Source organism: Pungitius pungitius, chromosome 2, assembly GCF_949316345.1.
Source record: "Pungitius pungitius chromosome 2, fPunPun2.1, whole genome shotgun sequence".
Classification (NCBI taxonomy): Eukaryota; Metazoa; Chordata; class Actinopteri; order Perciformes; family Gasterosteidae; genus Pungitius; species Pungitius pungitius.
This window is the reverse complement of record NC_084901.1, coordinates 28,794,149-28,817,007: the sequence shown is the minus strand read 5'-3', so window position 1 is coordinate 28,817,007 and position 22,859 is coordinate 28,794,149. Positions and strand designations below refer to the sequence as shown.

The window sequence follows — 22,859 nt, the reverse complement described above, 5'->3', positions numbered from 1 at the left end:
CAACTTTTGAGTGTAAAATGAGCTCTGCAGTGGAACACAAGTCCCTTTCTCCTGGGACCTAGGATCTAAATGAAGTCCTGGGGGCATTTTACTCCCCCTAAAAAGGTCCTGGTCAGGAGGAAATACTTTATGAAAGTACAAGAGTGTGTGGTTTGCAGGTAAGTAGTCGCTGCATCATATATGTATATACACCTGTGCAAATATATACATGTATCTAAAAGGAGAGACACCATGTCATGCTTGGTTTGGTGAGAGAATGTGTTCCTATGCCGCCCCGAAACTCAAGCCATATGTATCCAGAGCTCTGACGGCGCTGTGCTCATGTCGGCGTTTCCTTACAGTTTTAAATGACTAGTTGCTAGTTGTGAATGATGAATCACGCTGTCACTGTGAGCCGCTGGGGCTCGTGGGGGGTCCTACCTTGGCTGCCGGTGGCCAGCCTGTCGGCCGTCTCCCAGTGCTCGTAGCTACGCAGGATGTTGTTGGTGATGTTGACGTGACTGGCAGCCATGTGGTGAATCCGCTGAGGAATGGCCACGCTTCCTGACGAGCCCGGGGGCCCTCCGGAGCCTCCGCCCGCCCCTCCACTGCCGGCTGGGGAGGGGCTGAGCGAGAGGGGCGACGGGGTCCCGTTGACCCTGCAGAAACACAGAGAGGCAGTGAGGAAGACCCGGAGCGTTCAATGGGCAGCTTCTGTTTACTGCGAGGGCTTTTGAATGGACCTGTCGATGCCAAACAAAGGGGAACGCGGGCAAGACCAGAGCAGCAGTCACATCACGTCCAAAACACACCTACTGGCGTCAAGGAGGCATCTGCTGACTACCGTCTTTATTAGTTTTCTGTTTTCTAAAGATAAGACTGCTAAAAGCAGCTTGACTGATGTCGACAGCACAGAAGAAGAAAGGCATTATTTTTTCAGTGGCTGTGCGTGAGAGATGAGAGGCGGACGGGGAAAAAACCACAGCAAAGAATTCATCTGAACAAAAAGGCAGGAGGAGCCATTGGGATAGCAAGCGTTATACTTGTAAGAGAAAGCAACAAGCTTATCCAAAAAATGTCCCATTACAGCAGCATTTATTGATTTTCTTTGGCCACTTGGAGGCAGTGGAGCACAAGACGGAGATGTAATCGCCTTATTAAGTCATTGGGACCAACGTGTTTCTAAATAGTTGCTTATTTACACATAAGATATCTTTTCGGCCACCTGAGGAATAGGAGTTTAATATAAACTTACAGTTCCACACCCTACGCATGTCCAATTCCTAATTTGGTCACAAATTAACAAATCTCTTGAGTCAATGAATTCCCAGCAAACTCTGTTTAGGGTCCCGAGCCAATGTCAAAATATAAAATCTGCGGTGTGCTTTTATGGCGTGTGGAAAAAAGATTTGCACAGAGAATCGTAAAATAAGAATAAATTCTTTAATCAAATGCGCCTTCCTCCATTTATTTTCTTGCGAGGGGAAAAAAAGATGAAGCTGGCTCTCACAAGTGAGTAAAGTAGCTGAACCGACCAGAACGGCACTAAAACGCTGCCTCGCCTAGCGGAGAGGGACGGCAGATTCGGCTCTCGTACTGTGAGGGCTCTCACGTTGCATCTAGTCATGTGATCCCCGGGCGCGCCCTCAAACCTCAGGCCGGGCTCACTTAAGGTGGGCGTCACTATTAATGTGGACCAGCGGTTCTTAATCCTCTTAAGTGTTGGTTGAGTGGCTGCGGAGTGAAGTAAAGCACTTAGTGGTACATTGTTCTACTGGTCCACCGACGTTTGCCAACATATCAATCAACAGCGCGGGTCGGGGCCTTTTAATGCTTGCAAGCGTCCGACCCATAATGAGGGGCAATTGGACCGCCTGACCTGCAATAAGATGCGTTAATTCACCACCTGGAACCATTCATGGCTTAATGACCCGACACCTAAACCCCAGATATGTGATAGAGCGCTACGCAGCAACCACTGGACTCAAATTCTATGAATAGTAGAGTAATAACAACAGTAATGTTGCCTAATATTTATCATTTCAACTGCTGCCCATTAATTATGGTGGAAATTAAACACACTGTTGTTTTGGCTTTTGCAAAATGCATCAAATGCAACCCAGCAGTGATGGTTTTCAGTCCAAAGGGCATTGATGAGTATTAAATGTGTGTGTGGCGTTTGTGATATTCTATGCTTAGTAACATCAGTCCTGCTAGTACAAACTGCTGTGTGGCTCTGACAGTGATGTAATGTCTGTGATGTGGCCTTGACCCGCGCTGACCCAACGAACGCCTTGTGCCTAATTCCCACTCTCTCACACACACGCGCACGCACGCACACACACACACACACACATGCACTCGGAGCTCCAGCCCTGCTGTTGTGCAACATCAGAGCTGTCCAAACTCATTAGCTTCAGATGCACGGCTCCTTCACCCCTCTCCTCCTCCATCCATCATCGCTCCCTCCATGTCTCCTTCTCGCCGGCCTCCAGTCTTCTCCTCCTCACATCTACAACAAATCAATCCCTTTATTTGCTTCCTGAGGGGTTTGTTTGAGCAAGCGGCTGTCAGGGGCGCCATGGTATTTTGAAGCAGAGCTCCGGTGCATTATAAATTCTCAATTATCTGTGTGACTGAAGTGGAGGGAGACTGTGTGTATATGCGCGTGTGTGTTTGTGTGTCTGTGTACTCACTTCCCATTGATCCTCCAGGGAGAGGGTTCTTGGTGGGAACTCTTGGCTGAATTCTGGGTCACAGAAAGACAAACTCATTAATACGTGTGGTTTATTATTTCTAACAGAGAGAGCCTGGAGGTGGAAGAAGGAGAAATTATAACATGTATCACAAGTTACAATTTACAAATTCTGTCTGGCGAACGTGAAGCTGAAATGACAACAAAAAGCTTAGCTTAGCACAAAAGCTGGAAGCAGCTGGGCCGGCTCCATCTGAAGGTAACACCATCACAGTTTGGGTTTTACCCAGGTGACCTTTTAGCACAACCCATCCTCTTTTATAGTCTTCATACTAAGCCAGACAGTTGGCTGGCTGTAGCTTCATATTCAACAGACAAATAAGCCTGTAGCTTGGAGCAATAAAACAAGCAGACTTCACAGATGCCAGAAGTCTTTCTCTATTTATTCATTCATTGATGTATTGGTGTAACAAGGTGGGCACACATTGATTGCACTGCCCTAATGGTGGGAGAGTTATCCAAAAGGCTGCATACTTTTTTTTAAACTGAGTAAGTTGAAATACAGAGTGGTTAATATGTATCGCTGTCCATTTCCATAAGTATACACTGTAATCCCTTCATTTAATCAGTGCTATAACAAACCCATCAACTTAATTATTCATATTATTCATTATTCATAATATCAGCCAAACCCTTATGATCTACAAATTGCATGAACAGTACGTAATGTTAAAATCCACATTAATGGTACATTTTACAGTATGGGTGCCGTTTGTCTTTTGAAATGAAGCGCTCGGCTACTCTTAGTTTTTTTTCTTTTATTTGTATACTGCATACTGTATTTACGCAGCCTGAGTGCGCGCACACACACACACATACACACACATAGACGCGCAACTAAACCCCCAGTCAGCTCCTTCCCAGGAATCCAATCCCATCAATGCAAATGGTTCACTGTTATAATGACATCCTCAGTAATTAATTTAACAAAATGTAATTAATCAAAACAAGCACATTAAACCCAAACAATCCACTGTGAGGATTGATGGAGCTAATTAATACATTAATATCAAAGACAAAGAATGGATTTTAATAATGTCAAGCAAAATGAAAGCACAGGCTCCATGAAAATGAATATGAAATGCATTTGAAGGATTGTAATTGGCTTTATATGTTTTTCAACCGCAGAGGGAGGAAATGACAAAGAGGGGAAATGAAGTCCATGTCCAAGTGTGTGTGTGTGTGTGGGTGTGTGTGTGTGTGTGTGCGATACCTTGAAGTACTCCATGAGCGATCGGGAGTACTTGACAGCATGGTCTTTCTTCAAATGGAACATCCTCAGATACAGCAGAGACAGACAGCGGTTACTATGGAAACAAAACCATTAAAGAAGGCAGATGAGTCCTCTGTGCAAATTTGCTTTAAAGCTCCATCCTCACTATTATTTTCATGTCATCCACACAGAAATGGACTTCAAACACGTCACACAAGTCCGCCCGGATTTGGAGGAACTAGAGTGATGCACAGAATGTGAGGAATGGATAATACTAATATAGGATCAAGTCAAAGTGCTCTTCATTGTGAATTCAGTCATTTGCACAAGCGGCACACAAAGGTTAAAAGAGTAACAGTATTATAATATGTTATGAAAAATGCTATACATATATAAATATGCATATTGTTTTTCTTTTTTCCACTGACTTTGTTGCTAACTCTTTAGTGTAACTACAGTTTTCGTCTGCTGGGTGCAGACAGCCTCTGCTGAGTGGAAGCAGCTCTACAGAGCAGCTGATTTTTGGATTTTTTTGGGAGTTTTCATTTCTGCACAATGTGGACAAAGACATATTGTCATGCAGCGTATGGCATCATTTTGACCACCGTGTACTATGTGCAGTATTAGAATTTTAGTATTAGTATTTTACAAAATAACATTGCAACCACTTGGCCAACATCCTGCAAATCCACCAAACAAATTATCATAATTACAAACAAAATGATTAAAAACAAAAAAGGTCTTTAAGACATTAAGAGACAAGTCACTTGGTGTTCCTGAAGTCATGATTCATGAAGTCAGTATTTCTTAAACCCTAGGTATGACCCTGCACTCACTGCACACACACACACACACACACACACACACACACACACACACACACACACACACACACACACACACACACACACACACACACACACACACACACACACACACACACACACACACACACAGAAAGAGAATGGTCCTACCACAGCACAGCTAGCTTCTTCTCAGCGACGGTGGCTGAATGGCTGGTGAAGTTCTTCAACCTCATGGCGTACCTGCAGAGAGGAGACGCTCATCACTCACCTGCTCACATCTCTGCTATACACACACTTCCCCTTTCAACGCATGCATGCTCATTAATTAGTGATCCGGGGTTAACATCATAACACAAGGATGTAATGTAACATGGCAGTCAGCGATTCATTTCTTCCATTTCCACCCTGCTCAGGTGCGCTTAGTAGATGGATGAATTTAGCCCCTGAGTTCCTGATTTAGGTATTTCATAGATGCTGCAGCAGCGACAGGTGAATCAGGTGAGAGCTCTGTCATCTTTATACTTGACGGATCTCCGTGGGGAGATTCTTGTCCTCCTCCGGGGGGGTCAAAGGCCAGAGTCACAGGTCAGCTGGTGGCGACTCGGCGTCTCGCTCAAGGACACTTGAGCAAGGATGAATGAGTGCCGACAAGCGGGGCTTGAACCTGAGTCCTTCAGGGGAAAGAGTCTCCCGCACTCCAGCACCCTGGCGTCAGCCTTCAAAGGAGGCCGTCGCTTGTTATTCTCACTTTGCTCTCGTAAAAGTGGCGCTTTGTGACCTGCAAAAACCTGCAGAGGTCCTCAAACGCAACGCTTGTTAAACGGGGCTCATTAGCAGCTCCGCAGGTCTGTGGGGCTTCAGACAACAAAGATTCAAACCAATAAAACACAATGCTGGAGAGTCCTGACATTTCTGAATAGAGCACTGGCTTTGTGCTAATTAGGCTTTTGTTTTCATTCCGAGACTCAAATTCGGATTAGTCATTTTCTGACCGGGCAGAGAGGTGAACCACGGAATATTATTGGTGCTCACAAAATGTACATTAGGTTGGTGAGGTCGGGCTGATAAGAGAGGTGTAATCATGGGGAAATGTGCTGTGGCAGTACACACGGGGAGAAGATACTCAACTATGCAGGTCTTTGTGAAGGAACCAATGAGCTACATCATACGATGGCTACATATCTGGGTAGAAGCAAATGAGGGAAAACTTCTGGTCCCATTTTTTTGTCTTCATTTTACATAAGTTAAGACTTCACTCGCTATCATTTGTACTTATGTAAACAAACCTCGCAGTCCCCCCCCGGCACAGTCTAGAGAGGAGCAATGCATTTTGAGGGCTTTGAGTATGTCCAGTGCTCTCGTGTCTTGCTCAGAGGTTCTTGCTGATCTAGTTCAAATCCATTTCTCACGTTCACAAAATCCTTGCACTGTGGACGGTGCGAACACTCTGCAGGCTCGATTTCCCATTTACCAACAGAGCGAGAGATCGATCCTGACTGCCGTGTCCAAATCAGCAGGTGAAAATAGAAAGGCTCTTCAGTTTGTACATGGAGTACATGGACCAGTGCTCCAGGTTTCATCTTTTTGAACTACGAGTAATAGCACATCAGCCTGACATCATTTCCTTTAATCAAAGCTACTACAGGTACTTCCATGTTGTGTTGATGTTGTCATCAGTTCCTCAAAGAAATGCTCGTCGATCAATTGGCAAAGCTGGGTTTGTCCATCAAGCACACACCTTGCAGACCTGCAGACTCACGAGGGGTGAAAAAGGTGACAACGGGGGCGTCATCGCCTCATTTGCATAATCATAATAGTGCAGCTGGGACTGCTTCGCGAGCCGCGAGGCTCCTGTGAGACGGACTCGCTGAGGACAGTAAATGCAGAACGACACAAGCGTTCACATCAGACACCAGAAAAGGCGCCAATGGCACCAGGGGAAGTCACTAGATTTGTCGCTTGGAGTGAAAGGGTGGAGGTGAAAATGAAGACGCTGCAGAGATCTTAACGCTGATTGACACCTTGTCTCCCTCCAATCTCAGAAACGCTGGCCGGCCAGTTGACTCCACCCCCCCCCCCACCAATAAGAACTCTTTGGATCAACACGATTCATGTGGATGACCTATTTGAGTACAGCTCAGAAGTGTGTTCATTTTCACTCAGTACCCCAAATGTAAATCCCCCTGCAATAGATCTTACATGTCGTAAGGTAGCATAGATATCATGTATCACTTCACCTGATGAGCTCCACGGTCTCAGAGTACATGGTGTACGGGGACTTGGCCTCCAGTGGATCTCGCTCCATAGCATTCCCACACTCTATGAAGGAGAGGGCGCCGTCTGCGTAGTTCACCGCTTTACCAAATTTATCCATCTACGGATGACAGGGAGGCAGACGAGTGAGGGGCAGAGAAAGGGGCCGAGACGCGTGAAAGTGTTTAAAAGAAAAGGAGCAGAGCAGAGAGAGGGCGAGAGGAAAGACCAAAGACAGGATGAGCAACAGCTGAGAAGCATTGTGGCGCACAAACTCTCTGCAGAACCCCCCCCCCCCCATTTTTTTTATATAATATATATCATTCTTTTGATATTGTACAATCTTGCAGATAGTGTCAGTCCTTGAGTCCAATGTTCCCCTGGAGACAAATGGTGCAATAAATGACACACATTATACAGTGCAGCACTTGATGTAAAGTACATTTCCATTCTTTGGACTCACTGAACACACACACACACACACGATCAACGACAGACACACACATGCACAGTTTACAGTCTAGACTCGCGGTGGTAACATTTGGTGTCATCAAATCATATTCTTGCCGTCTGTTTGTCCGTCGCTACTCTATCTGATGAAGGACAGAGTTGTAAATGTGTGTGTGTGTGTGTGTGTGTGTGTGTAACCTGTGTCTTTGAGTGAGTGCACATAGAGATGTGGGAGACAACATCTTACCAAAGCGTCTGCCTTGTGCTTCAGTCTCTTGGCCTCCTGCATGTAGTAGTCAGCACAGTGGACTCTAGAAACAGCATAGAAAAAAAAAATAAAAAAAAATATATAGCATGTGACAACAAATAAATAAATAAAATCCTGCAGGGGGATTTACATAATCACTGGCTACAAGTAGCTTTCTGTGAGTTGTATACAGGAGCCTACTTGGGTTTATACACCTCAGGCTTAGACTAACAACATAACATGTTGTTGCATGAATAATGCAGGAACCCTTCTGGGACAAATAAATAAAATGATGTATCATCTTTTCTCTCGTTCTAACACAACTGGACCACGGGTAAGGTTGTTGCAAATATTTAAAAGCACCTAACAATATGCAGCATGATGATGTCTATCCTCCCTGAGTGGTGTTAACCCTCTGAACACCGAGCAGCAACACTAGTCGTGTCCCACTGTGCCTTTAGTGCATATAACACAGTACCCATGCCAAGTCCAGAAAGGACACAAAGTGGAATTTCTTTGAAAATGGTATTTTACAAAAATTGAAAAACAATGAATCAACACATCCAACAGTGTTTTTTGCAAAGAAGATTATTAAAATTAAACTATTCACATTTCTAAAACCTTCAGGTGCCTGCAGTTGGTCACATGACCCAGGCAAACCAATCAGGCTAAACCGATACTTTAAAAAGAATACAGCTTTTTTTTAAAGAAAGGACAATTGACAATTAAAGTATAGTTCATATATAGATACACAAAACACATGGCTTCAAACTACACATTTTAGCTTCATACAAACTACAGTTTTTTAACTTCAAACTATGAACAATATATTATCATTTTACAGTCTTCTTACAGTGTTTCCCCTCTGTAAGAGCCAATACATATATATATATATATATATATATTAATTAATTGGAATTTGCAATATTAATAATTTCATTTTAGATTTATGCTCAGATTTGTGCAGGAACTAAAGACATGTAACATATATTGAACAGCATTCTTCATTAATTGACTGTACTAACACAGAAGAGCATCGGTTTTGTTTGACAGAATTCATTATTTGTGTGTTTAGATAACGCTTTGCTGCGTAAATGAATTGACAAAACGAAATGATCTCCTGCAGTGAGGCCAACTTAGCAAATTTGTTCCTGGATTTAGCAACTTAGCAAACTACCTTGGCAAAGTTTTCTTCCAAACAGCACATAGACACAAGTTTAGCTATTTAAAAAATATATATTTGGCACTTTTAGCAACGTATGACTCTAACTGCTAAGATGCACACATTTTCCCTCTAAATGACACAAAACCAACATGTGCTTGTCAGTGACTTCAACAACAGGCGCTCAGCTCGTGCACAACAGCCTGGAGGCAGCTGGAAAGAGATGCCTCCAGGCTCACTTCATTATTTGGGTTAAGTGGCTTGTTCAATAACATAACATATATACTGTCGTGTCCAAGAAGCGGTGCTAATCAGGTTGTCTCGTGATTCAGGCAACTTGCTCCTTCCCCCTGTGTGCTGGTCCGATTGTCTGCCCTGCCCCTCATTGATTCCACCTGTGCCCTTACCCTGTGTGTATGTATTGTCTGCGTCTCCCTGTGTCCTGTGCCAGTTCGTCTTGTCCCATGACCAGTGCGTACCTATGTCCACTGTGAAGGCGTTTATTTGTTCCCTGCTCAGGCTCGCTTTCTGTTGATTCCTTTCTCAGCCTAATGTTTATCCCCCCCCTCCCCCTGAAAAAAAAAATCTAAATCAAAAAGAGTTTTTTGTCATTTTTTCACACACGGCAGTTCCACACTGACATTAATATGTCGTGAATATGTCCGTGTGCCACTTGCAGCAGCAGGGCAGAGAGCACCACAGTGACTACCCCGTTTGCCGAACCAATAACCCCCCCCTCCTCACGGTCGGCTAAACAGTTTGCCCGACTAATACATCAACTCTACTGCCCCGGTTGGTGGGACCGTTTGCCCGCCTGCCCCCCACCTGGAGTTGTAAAACCCAGGGGAAACACACACATAGGTACATGGCTAGCTAGCTACTGTAGCTACACAAGCTAGACTACTGTTAGCTTGTACATAAACTATTTCAATCGGCTCAGGCACCAAAAGGAAGCAGCGAAATCTGCGTAAGGTTTCAGTCCGTTAGGTACCGGCCGTATAGGAACCGGTGGGGGGGGGGGTGACATGACATGTGTCAATATGCCTTATATCTAAGTAGACTCGGCTACCCATCCCAAAGTGTGTATCATGGCGACAAGGGAGGGTTACAGTTTGTCATGTTGAGCAATCAGTGAGCGAACTGACTGGTGTCAGTGTGACTTGTAAAGTGTGGGGTAAAATGACACGTATCGCTAATCTCTTGCTCCTTGTGGGCGCATCATGAAGCTGTCACTGGTGGGGTTCTCTCTGCGTCAGGCTCTTAGGTCTAATTATCTTCGAGTAATCTTTAATCTATCTTTTTGGGTTGTGTGTTAGTCAATTATTCATATAATGTCAGGGTGTAGGTTGTTCTGACTTCACCTGAACCGTGCTAGCGCTAAGAACGGTGCATGATTTGGTTAAACATAGTGTTATTAATTGTATTGGTAATGGCCGTTCCTCATGTGCTGCCAATGATAATGATCCTCAAGCACACGCATGAATCACATGACATTATAATTTCACACTAAGGGAAAACCCTTTTCCTTGTTGTTTCTAATTCTCTAAAACAGGGTTGTCAAACTAATTTTAGCTAAGGGGCCACATACTGGCCACTCTGATTACAAGCGGGCCAGACAACTTGGGGGGGAGGAGGGTGGTCTGGTCAATTTGGTGGGGGCCGCAAAAAACGGAGGTGCGTTTCCACAGGCGGTTTCGGTACATATCGCAAAATACGTAATTTGGTGCACCTTACGCATCCCCTCCCATCTCTTTATGGCACAATATGTCTAATAGACTGTTGATGTCGGGCTTGTGTTTGACCAACAATTCCTTCCATTGTGTAGGACAAACTCCTTCTTCGGGATAGTTTTATTCTGTTACAGTTATTTCTCCTTCAATTGAATTGGATGCTGTCGAACTGGTTCAAACAAAGTGGTTCTTGTCAATTACTTGCCCCCCCACGAGGCTGCCTGCGTTACAGTTGTGCAATTTGCGGAGGTGAAGCGGGTTAGAGGTCAGCAAACAATGGCGTCTAGTAGTTCGCGTTTGTAAATACAATATATTTGTGAATCTTTCTTTTTGCATTTTTTGAGTCTTTCTGTGTGCATTTGCAATTATTGAGACTGATCAGACCCCATAATATAATCCCTCAGTCAAATTTAAACCGATTGGCCTCCATTCGAAAATACGATGGAGACAAACTGCGCTGTGTGATTTAACCTCATTTAGCTATCTGAGAGAGAATTTAATCAAGACACATAATATATACCGTTAACTCTAGAGCACACCTGAATATTAGCCGCACCGGTCAATAAGCCGCAGTTGTCAACGCGGTTGAAAAACAACTGCTGACGCAGAGTCGTCTGTGCCGGAGTTCTTCACATTGCTGTCTGCAACGTCTCACCATTGATTAATTAATGGCAAGTTTACAGCCTCTCTGTTGGCTGCACGTAACTTGCACCTGTCTGTCTTACTCTAGCACGTCAGCCCGTAAAAAATTATACATTAGCAGCACCGTTGTATAAGCCGCAGGGTTCAAAGCGTGGGAAAAAAGTAGTGGCTTATAGTCCGGAATTTCCGGTATATATATATATATGGATATATATGTATATACTGTATATATATATACATATATATATTATCCAAGACCTGCTGCAAAGAGGAGACACCTGCATTTTCCTGGAAATGGAGAGACTACTACAAACATCAAGGGAGATACGTGCAGAAGGCAAGCTCTTAGGAATAACCATGATAATAGTAAACACAGGTTCATAAACAATGTCGCTGACAGACTTCAACGGCAGGAAGAGCAGCAACAGGGGCAAAAGGGGCGATTCTTCTGTACATTCGGCCTTGTATGGTGTGAACAGCATTCCCACATACGTGTTGCTAAATGTCAGTCGGGGCCTGCGAGGTTCTCCAGGGTCCATCAGTGGTTCCGGCCACACCTCGGAGACCGGCTGTCCGTTGGCATGGTAACCGTCTCCGCTGGGCTTCTCACCGTGGGTGTTGACTTCCTGAAGAAGGGAAGGCATTAAACCCATGGTTATGATGGCATTACAGGGTGCAGCTTCCATCCAACTTCAGCGTTATCGAAGGCTTCTCGTTAAGTGATGGAGTCACTTGGCCTGGTGAGTTCATGGTCACGGTTGGAAAGAAGGGATGAAAGGATGCAAACAAAATCAGCGTGAGAGCCGTGGTTGAACTGAATAAACTGTTGTGTGTGTGCCACAAGTAGATACCACAGAACATTATGCTGGATTATTTCATTTGCAAATCCCTGACACATTTAACATTTTGCAGTTTAAGCTCTTCTGAAACTTGAAATGTAAATCCAGTGCAATATGTTTCAATGTACTGACATTTTGTAAATATAAAATTTAGATTGAGTAGTTTAATGCTTTTTGAATCTATCCTGCTGTTTTTCATGCATTACCTTCTACTGTACAAAAGGAAATCCAATTTGTTATGTATCATATTGAGGTACAATTCCATTTTATGCAACTTTATCCTTCTACTCCACTACCTTTTAGTGACAAACCTACTTATTGCTTTTTGAATTATGATAATAGTAATCAAAATCCAAATTAGTGCCATCTGTAGCAGCCACAACATTTAAGCAATACACACATCACTGCATCACTAATGATAACCAACAAATAAAATGTATATGATCCTGAATCGGGCAATTCTGCTTAATGATTACTGTCCCTTTCAGTACTTCATGTATACTCGTAAACTTGGAATGGATCGGGTTGTCCCTATAACAATTGTACCCTGTAGTATTGCTGCTTATAGCCAAGTAAAAGATGGGAAAACTTCCTCCACCAGCGAACCACAGCGGCCTGTGTGAGGTTCTTCGGCTGCTGAAGAAGCGGTGGAGATGTTCGTCACGCTGCACATTCATTCCATGTCATTAACAGGTTTTTTACAGTGTCAGGGGAAGCAACTCAATTCTGCGACATGGTAAATGCCACCAGGCTACTATCACGTCATCATAGGACTCTTCTCAGATCTCGATTCCGACCCCCCCCCCCCCCCCCCTGTCTCCTAGATCCTCCTCCTTCTTTTGACCTGAAAATAATTCTCAGTGTTCCGTCACTAAGTGTAGGGTTAGGGAGAGAGGAGAAGCAATACACCAGTCTATCCTTTCCAGGGGGCTTTTTTTTCAGTTTTCCTTCTGTATTATTCATTTATAGTTTCAAGATCAGTTGGATCAAATGCACCGTCAAACACTATTTGTGTAGAGCATCCAAAGTGCTGTAACCGTGCTCATTGAACGTGAGCTACATGCAACTCATCTGCTATAATCCTGACACGTTTACGAGTACGAACAGCAGATGACATCAAATGATTCTATCAATAAGAACATGCCCTGTTATTCAGCACTGAATGGCTGTATTTCATGTGTTTGTCTGTGATTAAATGCACACGTTATGCTCATCTGACAGACATCATGAATCTGATGCAGATGTGACACTCATCATTTAGTATTTTGTGTTGGCGGCTCCAAGGCAAAGTTGTCTCATTTGTTAAATGCCTTTTGCCTCCTCTCCAATCTCCTTCCGTCATCTCCCCGCTGCCGCAGCTCGCTTCTCCAGCAGGCGGAACAAAGATGCGATGGAGAGGAGGCGAGGAAAGGAATCAAGGATGAACAAACTGGGAAATGAGAAACTTGGTGTAATCATTTTTGATGGACCCAGTTTGTGCGGAAATATACAACAAGTAGCACTTACACTGGCGTTCCTCGAGTGTGACGACGCCTTGCCTTCCCCTCTCCTGTGTTTGTGCGAGGAAGAGGAAGAGGAAGTGGAAGTGCAGGAGGAGGTGGAGCAGAGCAAGGTCCCCGAGGGGACGCCCTCCAGGCCGAGAGAGGAACTGCTGTCGTAGGTCCGTTTATGAGGTGGATCGTCGGAGAGCGGCGACAGGAGGGGCGGCAGCAGCTTGTCTTCACGCCGCCGAGACTGCTTCCTGATTAGCGAGCTGCCAAACACACACACACACACACACACACACACACACACACACACACACGCACACAGGCACAAAAAGACAAAGCAGTACACGTTTTGATTTATTTATATTATCTCCTTTCGGATATCTGGTGGAATTAGTTGGCTTCATTGTGACTATTGCTAAAACGTCCACGCTGCCATTGCTCAGTGACGCGAGAGGCGAGAGGCAGTAAAAAGGTTCCCCCGTGTTTTATGTTCTTTGTCTCAAACACAAACAACAAACTATAACTGACAAATGGCGAACCATGAATCCAAAAATATCGTCAAACTACAATATATCAAAAAGACATTAACAGCAAAGCCACTGGAACATCCGAGTCCCTCATCATGAGACACAGATTAATGTATTGTTTATTATGGGTGAGTTTAGTTTATTATTGATATTTTAATGAGATTATGAATTGACACAGAATATAAGTAGATGTGCTGCAAACTGATTTTAACCTGCTGTCAATCTTGGAAACTGACTTTATTTTTTGTGGGAAAAAAACTTGCACTTGCACATGCACTTCATATATTTAAGTGGATGTTGAGAGCAAGCACTCCCCTGTTTGAGTATTTTGTATTTAACACACGATGACAAACAATAGAACACAATACCGAAGCCAAAAATCAATCAGAAGTGGCTCTCTGTGTTTCCTTTTTTGCTGAATTCCCGCAGAGACGTTTTTTGGGTGTCAGAGGCTCTGAGAGAAGGCTGATCACAACTAACCGTGTTCTTCTGTAGCTCTTCTTCGGCTGTTTTGACCGACCGAGTCATAAACCCCGACGCACGAGGCAGCATTCAGGGACTTTTTGACTTCGGTTCTCTTTGCCATCACATTATTTCCTCAACAGACTCAAACCTCCAGCATGCAAAGCCCTTCTTCTCAGTTACCCATCTTGTTGAGACCTCATTTGCAGTCGCTGAGTGATTTTATCCCTCTGAAAATGCTGTGAATCTTTCCCTTTCTGCTCGAGCATCGACGATAATTCCCTCAGCCGCCTTATTGTTGCTCTTGTGACTCACATTATTTGCAGCACAACAGATAATATTTTTATGTTTTTCCTTCGCCTGGAAACTCTGGGGGTTTGATGCGGCGGGAGAAGTTGCTGAGCAAGCAGAACAACGCCCCGGGCCCCGACATTAGTGATAATATACAAAACCAGGGAGACAAAGACTAATTAGTTGCTGCAGTGCGTGTGTATGTGTGTGTGTGTGTGTCTGTGAAAGTGTGAGTTATGGGTGTGTTGGTATTTCCGGATTATGAGGACATTTCACCTGTTTACACACTTACTCTATGAGGACATACCGGATGTGTGAGGACAAAGGCCATGTCCTCACAAGTCAAGCACTGCAGCCGCGCTTATCAAGCCGTAAATGACCACCTCCCGCTTTTTCTCGGCATGTCTCCATAACTCGGTTTTACCCGATTTCTAGTGTATGACAGTGTGTGCTCACAGTGTGTTATATCCGACACTACTTTTTTTTTTTCTACTGCGGAGTGTATCAGTGTATCGTCAGTCGATTGGCTACTGCCTAGGGCAGACTCTGATCAATGATTGGCTCTACTTGACGTCAATCAGGCAGACTCTGATCAGTGATTGGCTCTACTTGACGTCAATCAGGGTGATTCTGATCAGTGATTGGCTGTTGAGCCCTCGGCCAAGTTCTCAACTCACAATGAAGAAACAATGGCGGCGATCGTCACTACTCCGCATGAGGGCAGAGTCACCTCTATCAACTCAATTTAACTAAACTGGTAAGTGAATATTTTAACGATGCATTAAATAAACCGTGTCTACAGTGAAAGCTGTAGGTATTTCGGTTGCTATGTCTAACTAACTTGTCTATGTTGTAACGAGCCGTGGATCCGGGTCCAGTTGTGCTAACGTTAGCTAACGTAGCTAACGTTAGCTAACGTTAGTTGCTATCAAGCTTTAAGGTGCTTGATTTAACAGATTTAAATTTAACTCAAATGGCGTTTTATTTTTGATAATTAAACGTTTGCCTCTGAAGAGCGAGGGTCGCTAAATCAGCCCCGCCTGAGCACACCCCCCGCAACCTACCCCCACCCGAGCTGGGGCTGCTGCTCAGACCCTTGAAGATCTGCATGTTGAGTGGGCTAATTCTCACATTTTACTATGTTAAATGAAGGTTTTATTTCTACCAGACCGTAGTGATTGCTGGAGTGTATTAGAAAAACCAAGGCAGAAGGCAAAAAAGTGTTTTTGATTTATTAAAGTTAACTTAGCTAGGCTTAGTTTGGTGAAAGAGAGAAACTCAGAAGGTGTAAGTTGTATGAATCTGTTTAATATGGAAATATATTAATGTTAAGCACCTTAAAGGCTACTGCTTCTAATGGTGATCTACTGGAACTCCTTGCATCTGTGTATATTTAGAACTTCATTATCAGAAGTTAGTACTTCCAGTTAAATAATATTTCATTTTCACAAGCTAATTTTCTCTGGTTTGTACAGCAGGATGCAGTACTGTTACTTTAATGTAAGACTGAGGACAAACAAGTGATCCATTTATGAATAGCGCGTGATCTGTGCAGAAGTAATTTTAAAGGGGTAACATTAAGACCAATTGACCTATAAAATCCATCTCTTATGGATATATAAGTTTTGGGCATCCTGCTGCTCCTTCATCAATGCACTATATTCTGTGACCTTAGCAATTATCCAACTTAATGTAATTGTCATAGCTATTCTCACTATCTATATATACTGATTTGTTTATTACTTAATAGTCTATGTTTTCTGAAAACTACTGCAGCAAACATGATGGAGAGAAGGAGGAGAGACTCCTGAACAGGATGCCGTGGACCACATCATTTTGGGCAGAGATAAATCTTTTCTACAAGAAAATATTTAATCCCACAAAATGTAATTTTTATCTGGGCTATTTGTCTTTCAGCATAGACTCTTCGAAAGAGGATGGAACACTGGACGACTGGCAAATGATGACCACATAAACCCCAACTGCAGAGTAAAAGAAAATACTGTCAGAGGAAGGCCACACTTGTGCCTGTTTGCTGTGAAAGAGATATTTCCAGACGAGGAGATAACGTACAACTATGGGGATTATTGTTGGCCATGGCCCTCAATGGTGAGTTTATGTTCCCTTTTATTCCCCAATATGTGTTTTTAGAAGTTAACCAGTCCTTGAAGTCCCAGTAAAACTGAAGTGCAGTGATTTTAGCTTTTGTATTTAGCTGCTCTAAGAGCAAAAGATGGGTTTGGGCACATTTTGCGTCAACCAGCTGCATTTTGTCAATCATATGAGTTAGAAAGTATTCTTCTTTCACACACAAGACGTTACATGTGGCTCATTGGGAGAATACTGTAGGACATGACTGTCTGACATTGACCTCAAGTGTGGAGAAGTATAAAGTTAAACAGAAGCTGATTACATGTTTTTAGAATACTCGTATACGGACATATGCGCACACGTGTTTTAGCGAAGTCGCCCTGTGGGGGAACTTGTTTTTATTCCACACTTTTTCAAGGGGTGGGGGGATTTTTCTCAGTTTGTTATTGTGATCGACGGTTAAAATGTTAAAAAACGTCATAACTGCAAAACCTCAGACATGAAACAAGTCTTCCTCAAACCGCTACAGAAGTTATATGACAACAGTGCATCTTCTCTGTACATTCTCAGGCACCTTGCAAAGAACTGTCCAATCCTGAGCCCAAGCAAGTGGTTCCAGTCTTGGCAGAAAAAGAAATGGTAAGTTTATCTTTGTAAGTTGCGTACTGGTTTTTGTGGATTAGGGTGGGGGGACATATTGGCCTACTTCCTACTAATGACATGTTTTTAGAATAGTCGTCAAAGGAAAGTTCTGTCTTGTCAAGGTGTCTTGTGAGGACAGCAGGTAAATTGTCAAACCTGACTAATCATTTTCCATCGTGTTTTCATCAGTAGTGGCACTTTTGTGTCAGACGATGAGCACAGCATACACCTGCTCTGTGAGGACACCTGCTCTGTGAGGACAAGTTGGTTTTATATTAGCTTAGTGTTTCCCCTAGGTTTACAACTTCAAGGGGGGAGGGGGTGGTCGAGCAGATGGTTAACGGTACGGCTGACCGGGAGTGGGGGGGTGGCGCTGACCGCCTAGTGCAGGGGTGTCAAACTCATTTCAGGTTCTGGCAAGATACTGCCGACTTCGACCGAACGCGGGCCACTGACGATGTGCGAACGGCTGACAGGGGGAGCTTGCGGGCCGACCGACGGTTCGCTGACGGTGGGACGTACGCACTGCACTGGACGGGCGCGAGTTCAACATATGTAACCTAGACAAATAACATCGACAGTTCAATATGATTAAATCTATTGTTTAAATACACGTATTCTGTCACATGCTGGTGGAGATGCGAACACGTTTACGCTGCGTCTCCTTAAACTGTCTCTGCTCTGCTCACTGAAGCAAAACAATCTGTGAACAATAAATATCAGAGCCAAGAGCAGCGAGTGTAGTCAACTACTGCTGCTAACACATCCCGTCAGACCAGGATTATTTATTTATATCCGTTAATGAACTTTTCTCCTCTTGTTACCCTGGTAACCGCTGTCATTACAGACGGTTGCGTCGATTCTTACTGCAAAAATCTACGTACTTCCGGTTTAGCGGCTACGCTTCGTATTTTCATTTTACGGGAAAAACCACAGAATTAACCGAGTAAAAAGTTGTCAGTTGGTCTTGGGATAGGTGAAAGTTGACACAAGTGGTATGTAATACAGACTGTGAGGCGCACTTTCGCAGGACTGCGAATGCGCAACAACACACAGAGTGCATTGTGGGATTTGTAGTATTATGGTGATGCGTGCCTATATCGGGGGGCCAGCTCCAATAGTAAATAGATTTGATCATGCGGGCCAAAGATAATTCATTCACAGGCCGGATGTGGCCCAGCGGGCCTTGAGTTTGACACATGTGGCCTAGTGGTACGGCTGACGGGTCGGTGACGGCACGGCTGTCACCCAGTTGTATGTAGGGGAAAGAAATCCACACTTTTTCAGGGGTGCGGGGGTTTTTCTCAGTTTGTTGTGACAACGGTTAAGGGTCTCTGTGCGCATTGGGGCGGAACGCCGCCTTGAGCGACGCCAAGCGCAAAGGACAGTTGTAAACGCGACGATGTACAGAACTTCATAACTGCAAAACCTCAGACATGAAACGAGTCTTCCCCAAACCGCTACAGAAGTTATATGACAACAGTGTGCATCTTCTCTGTACATTCTCAGGCACCCTGCAAAGAACTGTCCAATCCTGAGCCCAAGCAAGTGGTTCCAGCCTTGGGAGAAAAAGAAATGGTGAGTTTATCTTTGTAAATTGCGTACTGGTTTTTGTGGAGTAGGGTGGGGGAAGGCCTACCTGACATATCGGCCTACTTCCGGGGATTGCTCAGTGGCTATTGGTTCTCATGGCTATTAATTGTATTATAGCTACTGCACTTTTCTGTTTTTCTTCATTCCTTGTCTTACTATATTTACATTTGTGGATCCTCAGTGCCACCATGAATTCACAAGTGCATCTATCTTGGCTTTGTATTGTTGTCAAGACTGCTCAGGACCAGTATCAAGTCTAAAATGGCTTGGTTGGACATGTAAATGTCAGTATCAGTTTCACATAAACACACGTTTTCTTTTTTGCTTAATTGAAATTTGAGCTAAACCATCACCATTTCACAAACACTCACATGCCTTTCCTGGAGTTACCTTCATATTTGTTACCATCTACAGTACAAAGTGATTTAACGTTTAAAACTAAGATAAATGTATACTACCTTTAAATTTTTCTCATTGCAGTGTGCTTTTAGTATGTTCAAGGTCATGGGATGGGGTGAGTGTGCTCATCAAACATGCTTTTCTTTAGATGAATTGGAACCGGAAACGATTGGAGAGGAAGATCCAGACGACAATGACGATGATGGAGATGGTGAAAAGTCTCATCCTGTCCTTGGATTAAGAGGTATGTAATGAATATGTCGTCTTATAGTATCCATTAGTAGTACAGCATATAAGATTGGACTCTGGACCATACACTGTAGCTCCCTTTTGTTACTCTTATTAACACAATCTGACTTTATCACGCTGCTCTTCTTAAAGTCTGAAACCAGGCAATCAATTGCCAGTTAAATGGACCAATCAATAAGCTAAATCTGGTCACCTGAGAACTCCTGAGGGGAAATTTGTGTGTAACCGTAGGTAAGGTTACATAGTAAACATAATATAAAAGTATTCCCTATGGAATGAAATATGCAAAACACGAAAAGAGAGAAGAACATATTAAATAAAGAAAAAATGCACATAATACAATTATATACAGAGTATATGTGTGTGTGTATATAGTATATTTAGTGAAATAGGATTCGAATAGAAGTATATACAGTGAAATACAGGCTCCAGTTCAGATACCTTGTTTATTCTATATTCTGTAAATCAGGGGTGCCCAATAGGTTCGATCGCGATTGATCAGTGTGAGTCATCAAGTAAGGTAATGACAGAGAATGTGTGGAATGCTTGACGGTTCCCTCACTTCTGACCGAGGTGTTTTTATTTATTTATATCAATTCGTAAACAACATGCAGCGCTGTTGTTCCTTTTGGTTACCGCTACTACTCGTTCACCCGATTACTACTCTGCTGTAAATTCAGGTTAAATACATCTGTACAGGTTAATAAAGCTTTACTTATTTTCTCTAGGAAAGACAATTCACCTGGAAACCAGAGGTGAGGTCACCAGCTCCAAAGGTAGGACTCATCCCTTACTACTTGTCCCTCAGGGTCGCAGTTACAAAAGTGCAGTATCGGCCCTGCCGCACAACATTTAATCAGATTTAATTTATTTTATTATTTTTTGAGGGTTTGCAAAAAAAAAATACCAAGTAACTGTTGAATGTAGCACTACAGCGATACGGTTTCTACTTAAGCGGACACCAAAAAAAACTCTTCGTAAATGCATTTACTGTAGTGTTTAGGAAAATTTGAAATAGAAGAATGAAAAAGCCACATTGTTCACCACAATTTTTGCCTCTTAATGATAAGTTAGAGCCAGTGTGGTAAAATCTAATGTTTTGGTTGGGCTGAATCTTTCCACATGTCTTGCCATTTTTATGAACAGCTCCGGCTTCACACAAAAATCGCAACATAAAGCTTTGTCCAACTAATGTATTTCCAAAACGCATTTTCTCTGCTGTTTTTTCAAAATGCCGATATACATGACAATCTTACCTATGTATAATTGTCTTTATAATAATATGAACGAGGAAAATGTGTTATATGTAGATGAAGATATGTAAATAAGTCATAGAGAAAAATGGAAGTGTCTGCGGTGATGAAACACTCCAAGGCCCACATTTTGAAGGGACACTTGGCCAAAAAATGGAGTGAGAGCAGTGCTAGAGACTTTGTAAGGAACAGGGGACGCATGTCCACAAAGGGAAATTTAGTTTGAGAGAATATGTCCAAGAAACCTCTTTAAAGCACCTGTTACAGTACAACTTTTGAGAAAAATGTACAGTTCCATTTTCAGTAAAATGTACTGCAATTGTGACTGCGTCTTTTGAAGCAGTATAGTTTACTGCACTTGTTACTGTGTCTTTTGACGCAATACTTAAGCAGATATATATATATATTGCCAATATTTAATGTTTGATAATGGTATACATTACAATAAATGTATTTTCACATAAAAGCCGTCTAATTTTGTGGTGGGGAGGGGCCCTGATAAACACACGTATTTGTATATAGCCATCCATCCCCAGGATGGTCCTCATAACCAAGGGTCTGGTCATGTTGATGTATGTGTACTGGTAATGTCCTGTTAAACCAGGATGGTCCTCATAACCAAGGGTCTGGTCGGTGTATGTGTACTGGTAATGTCCTGTTAAACCAGGATGGTCCTCATAACGAAAGGTCTGGTCATGTCGGTGTATGTGTACTGGTAATGTCCTGTTAAACCAGGATGGTCTTCATAACCAAGGGTCTGGTCATGTCGGTGTATGTGTACTGGTAACGTCCTGTTAAACCACGATGGTCCTCATAACCAAGGGTCTGGTCATGTCGGTGTATGTGTACTGGTAACGTCCTGTTAAACCACGATGGTCCTCATAACCAAGGGTCTGGTCATGTTGGTGTATGTGTACTGGTAACGTCCTGTTAAACCACGATGGTCCTCATAACCAAGGGTCTGGTCACGTTTGTGTATGTGTACCGGTAATGTCCTCATAAATAAGGGTGGTCTTTATAAGTCGCCATCATGATAGAATCCGCCCCCATCCCGCCCCGTCCCCACAGTCCTGTAGAATGTCAAGTCTTAAGATCTCCTGACTCTTTCACCAGAAATTAATTCTGAACAGTAGGCTTTGTTTCCTACATCATGAGGACCATTTTGATAGTTCTTAGCACTCTCTGGGACAAAGGGAAAGGTGTGTCCCCATAAACCATGGTTTGAGCAAGTACGGGGAAAATGTCCTGACAAACCACCTTTGCCCGTATAGGTGTGCTTGTGTGTCTGTGTACAGCATAATTGATTAGTGAATGCACGTTTGTGTGTGCAGGACTATGCTAATGTGTGTGTCTATCCTTAAGTGGATGCCAATGTGTGTGCAAGGAATGCATAAGAAAGCTCTTGTAGCTGGAAATTATATATATGTGAAACTCCCACTGCACACATAAGGAGCGACACACACACACATTCGCATAGTCCTTAATATACATGTAGGGCTGTCCCCCTGTCAAATTGTCAGGTGTTTGAGGGGCTCTCTCTCTGAAATGTTGAGCCCTTCATGAACACTTTCCTTCAGTCGCACTTGTGCGGACCGCCTGAGGGAATTAACCATCAGTCCCAGAGTTGTAATGTTTAACACAATGTTTAAAGGAAAAGCCCACGGAAAAGGTAACCAAAGAGGACAGCACACCGGTGCCCTGTACATTAGATGAACACAGAAACATTTCAGTATGTAGGGTATTAAAAACACAAAAAAAGACAAATATTCGATTTGGTCAGTCAGTC

General features: G+C 43.3%; 1 protein-coding gene across 1 annotated transcript in view; it reads right to left on the bottom strand.

Moving 5' to 3' along the window:
- The window catches only part of aff2 (AF4/FMR2 family, member 2), a 126,998-nt gene that overhangs the window by 5,344 nt on the left and 98,795 nt on the right, over positions 1-22,859 (bottom strand). The window contains exons 18-25 of the mRNA XM_037460095.2: positions 13,583-13,829; positions 11,730-11,863; positions 7,704-7,767; positions 6,991-7,127; positions 4,922-4,993; positions 3,948-4,041; positions 2,676-2,728; positions 421-638 (exon numbers count right to left, since the gene is read on the bottom strand). Coding sequence (XP_037315992.2) covers positions 421-638; positions 2,676-2,728; positions 3,948-4,041; positions 4,922-4,993; positions 6,991-7,127; positions 7,704-7,767; positions 11,730-11,863; positions 13,583-13,829 — 1,019 coding nt within the window. The remainder of the gene's footprint in view (positions 1-420; positions 639-2,675; positions 2,729-3,947; positions 4,042-4,921; positions 4,994-6,990; positions 7,128-7,703; positions 7,768-11,729; positions 11,864-13,582; positions 13,830-22,859) is intronic.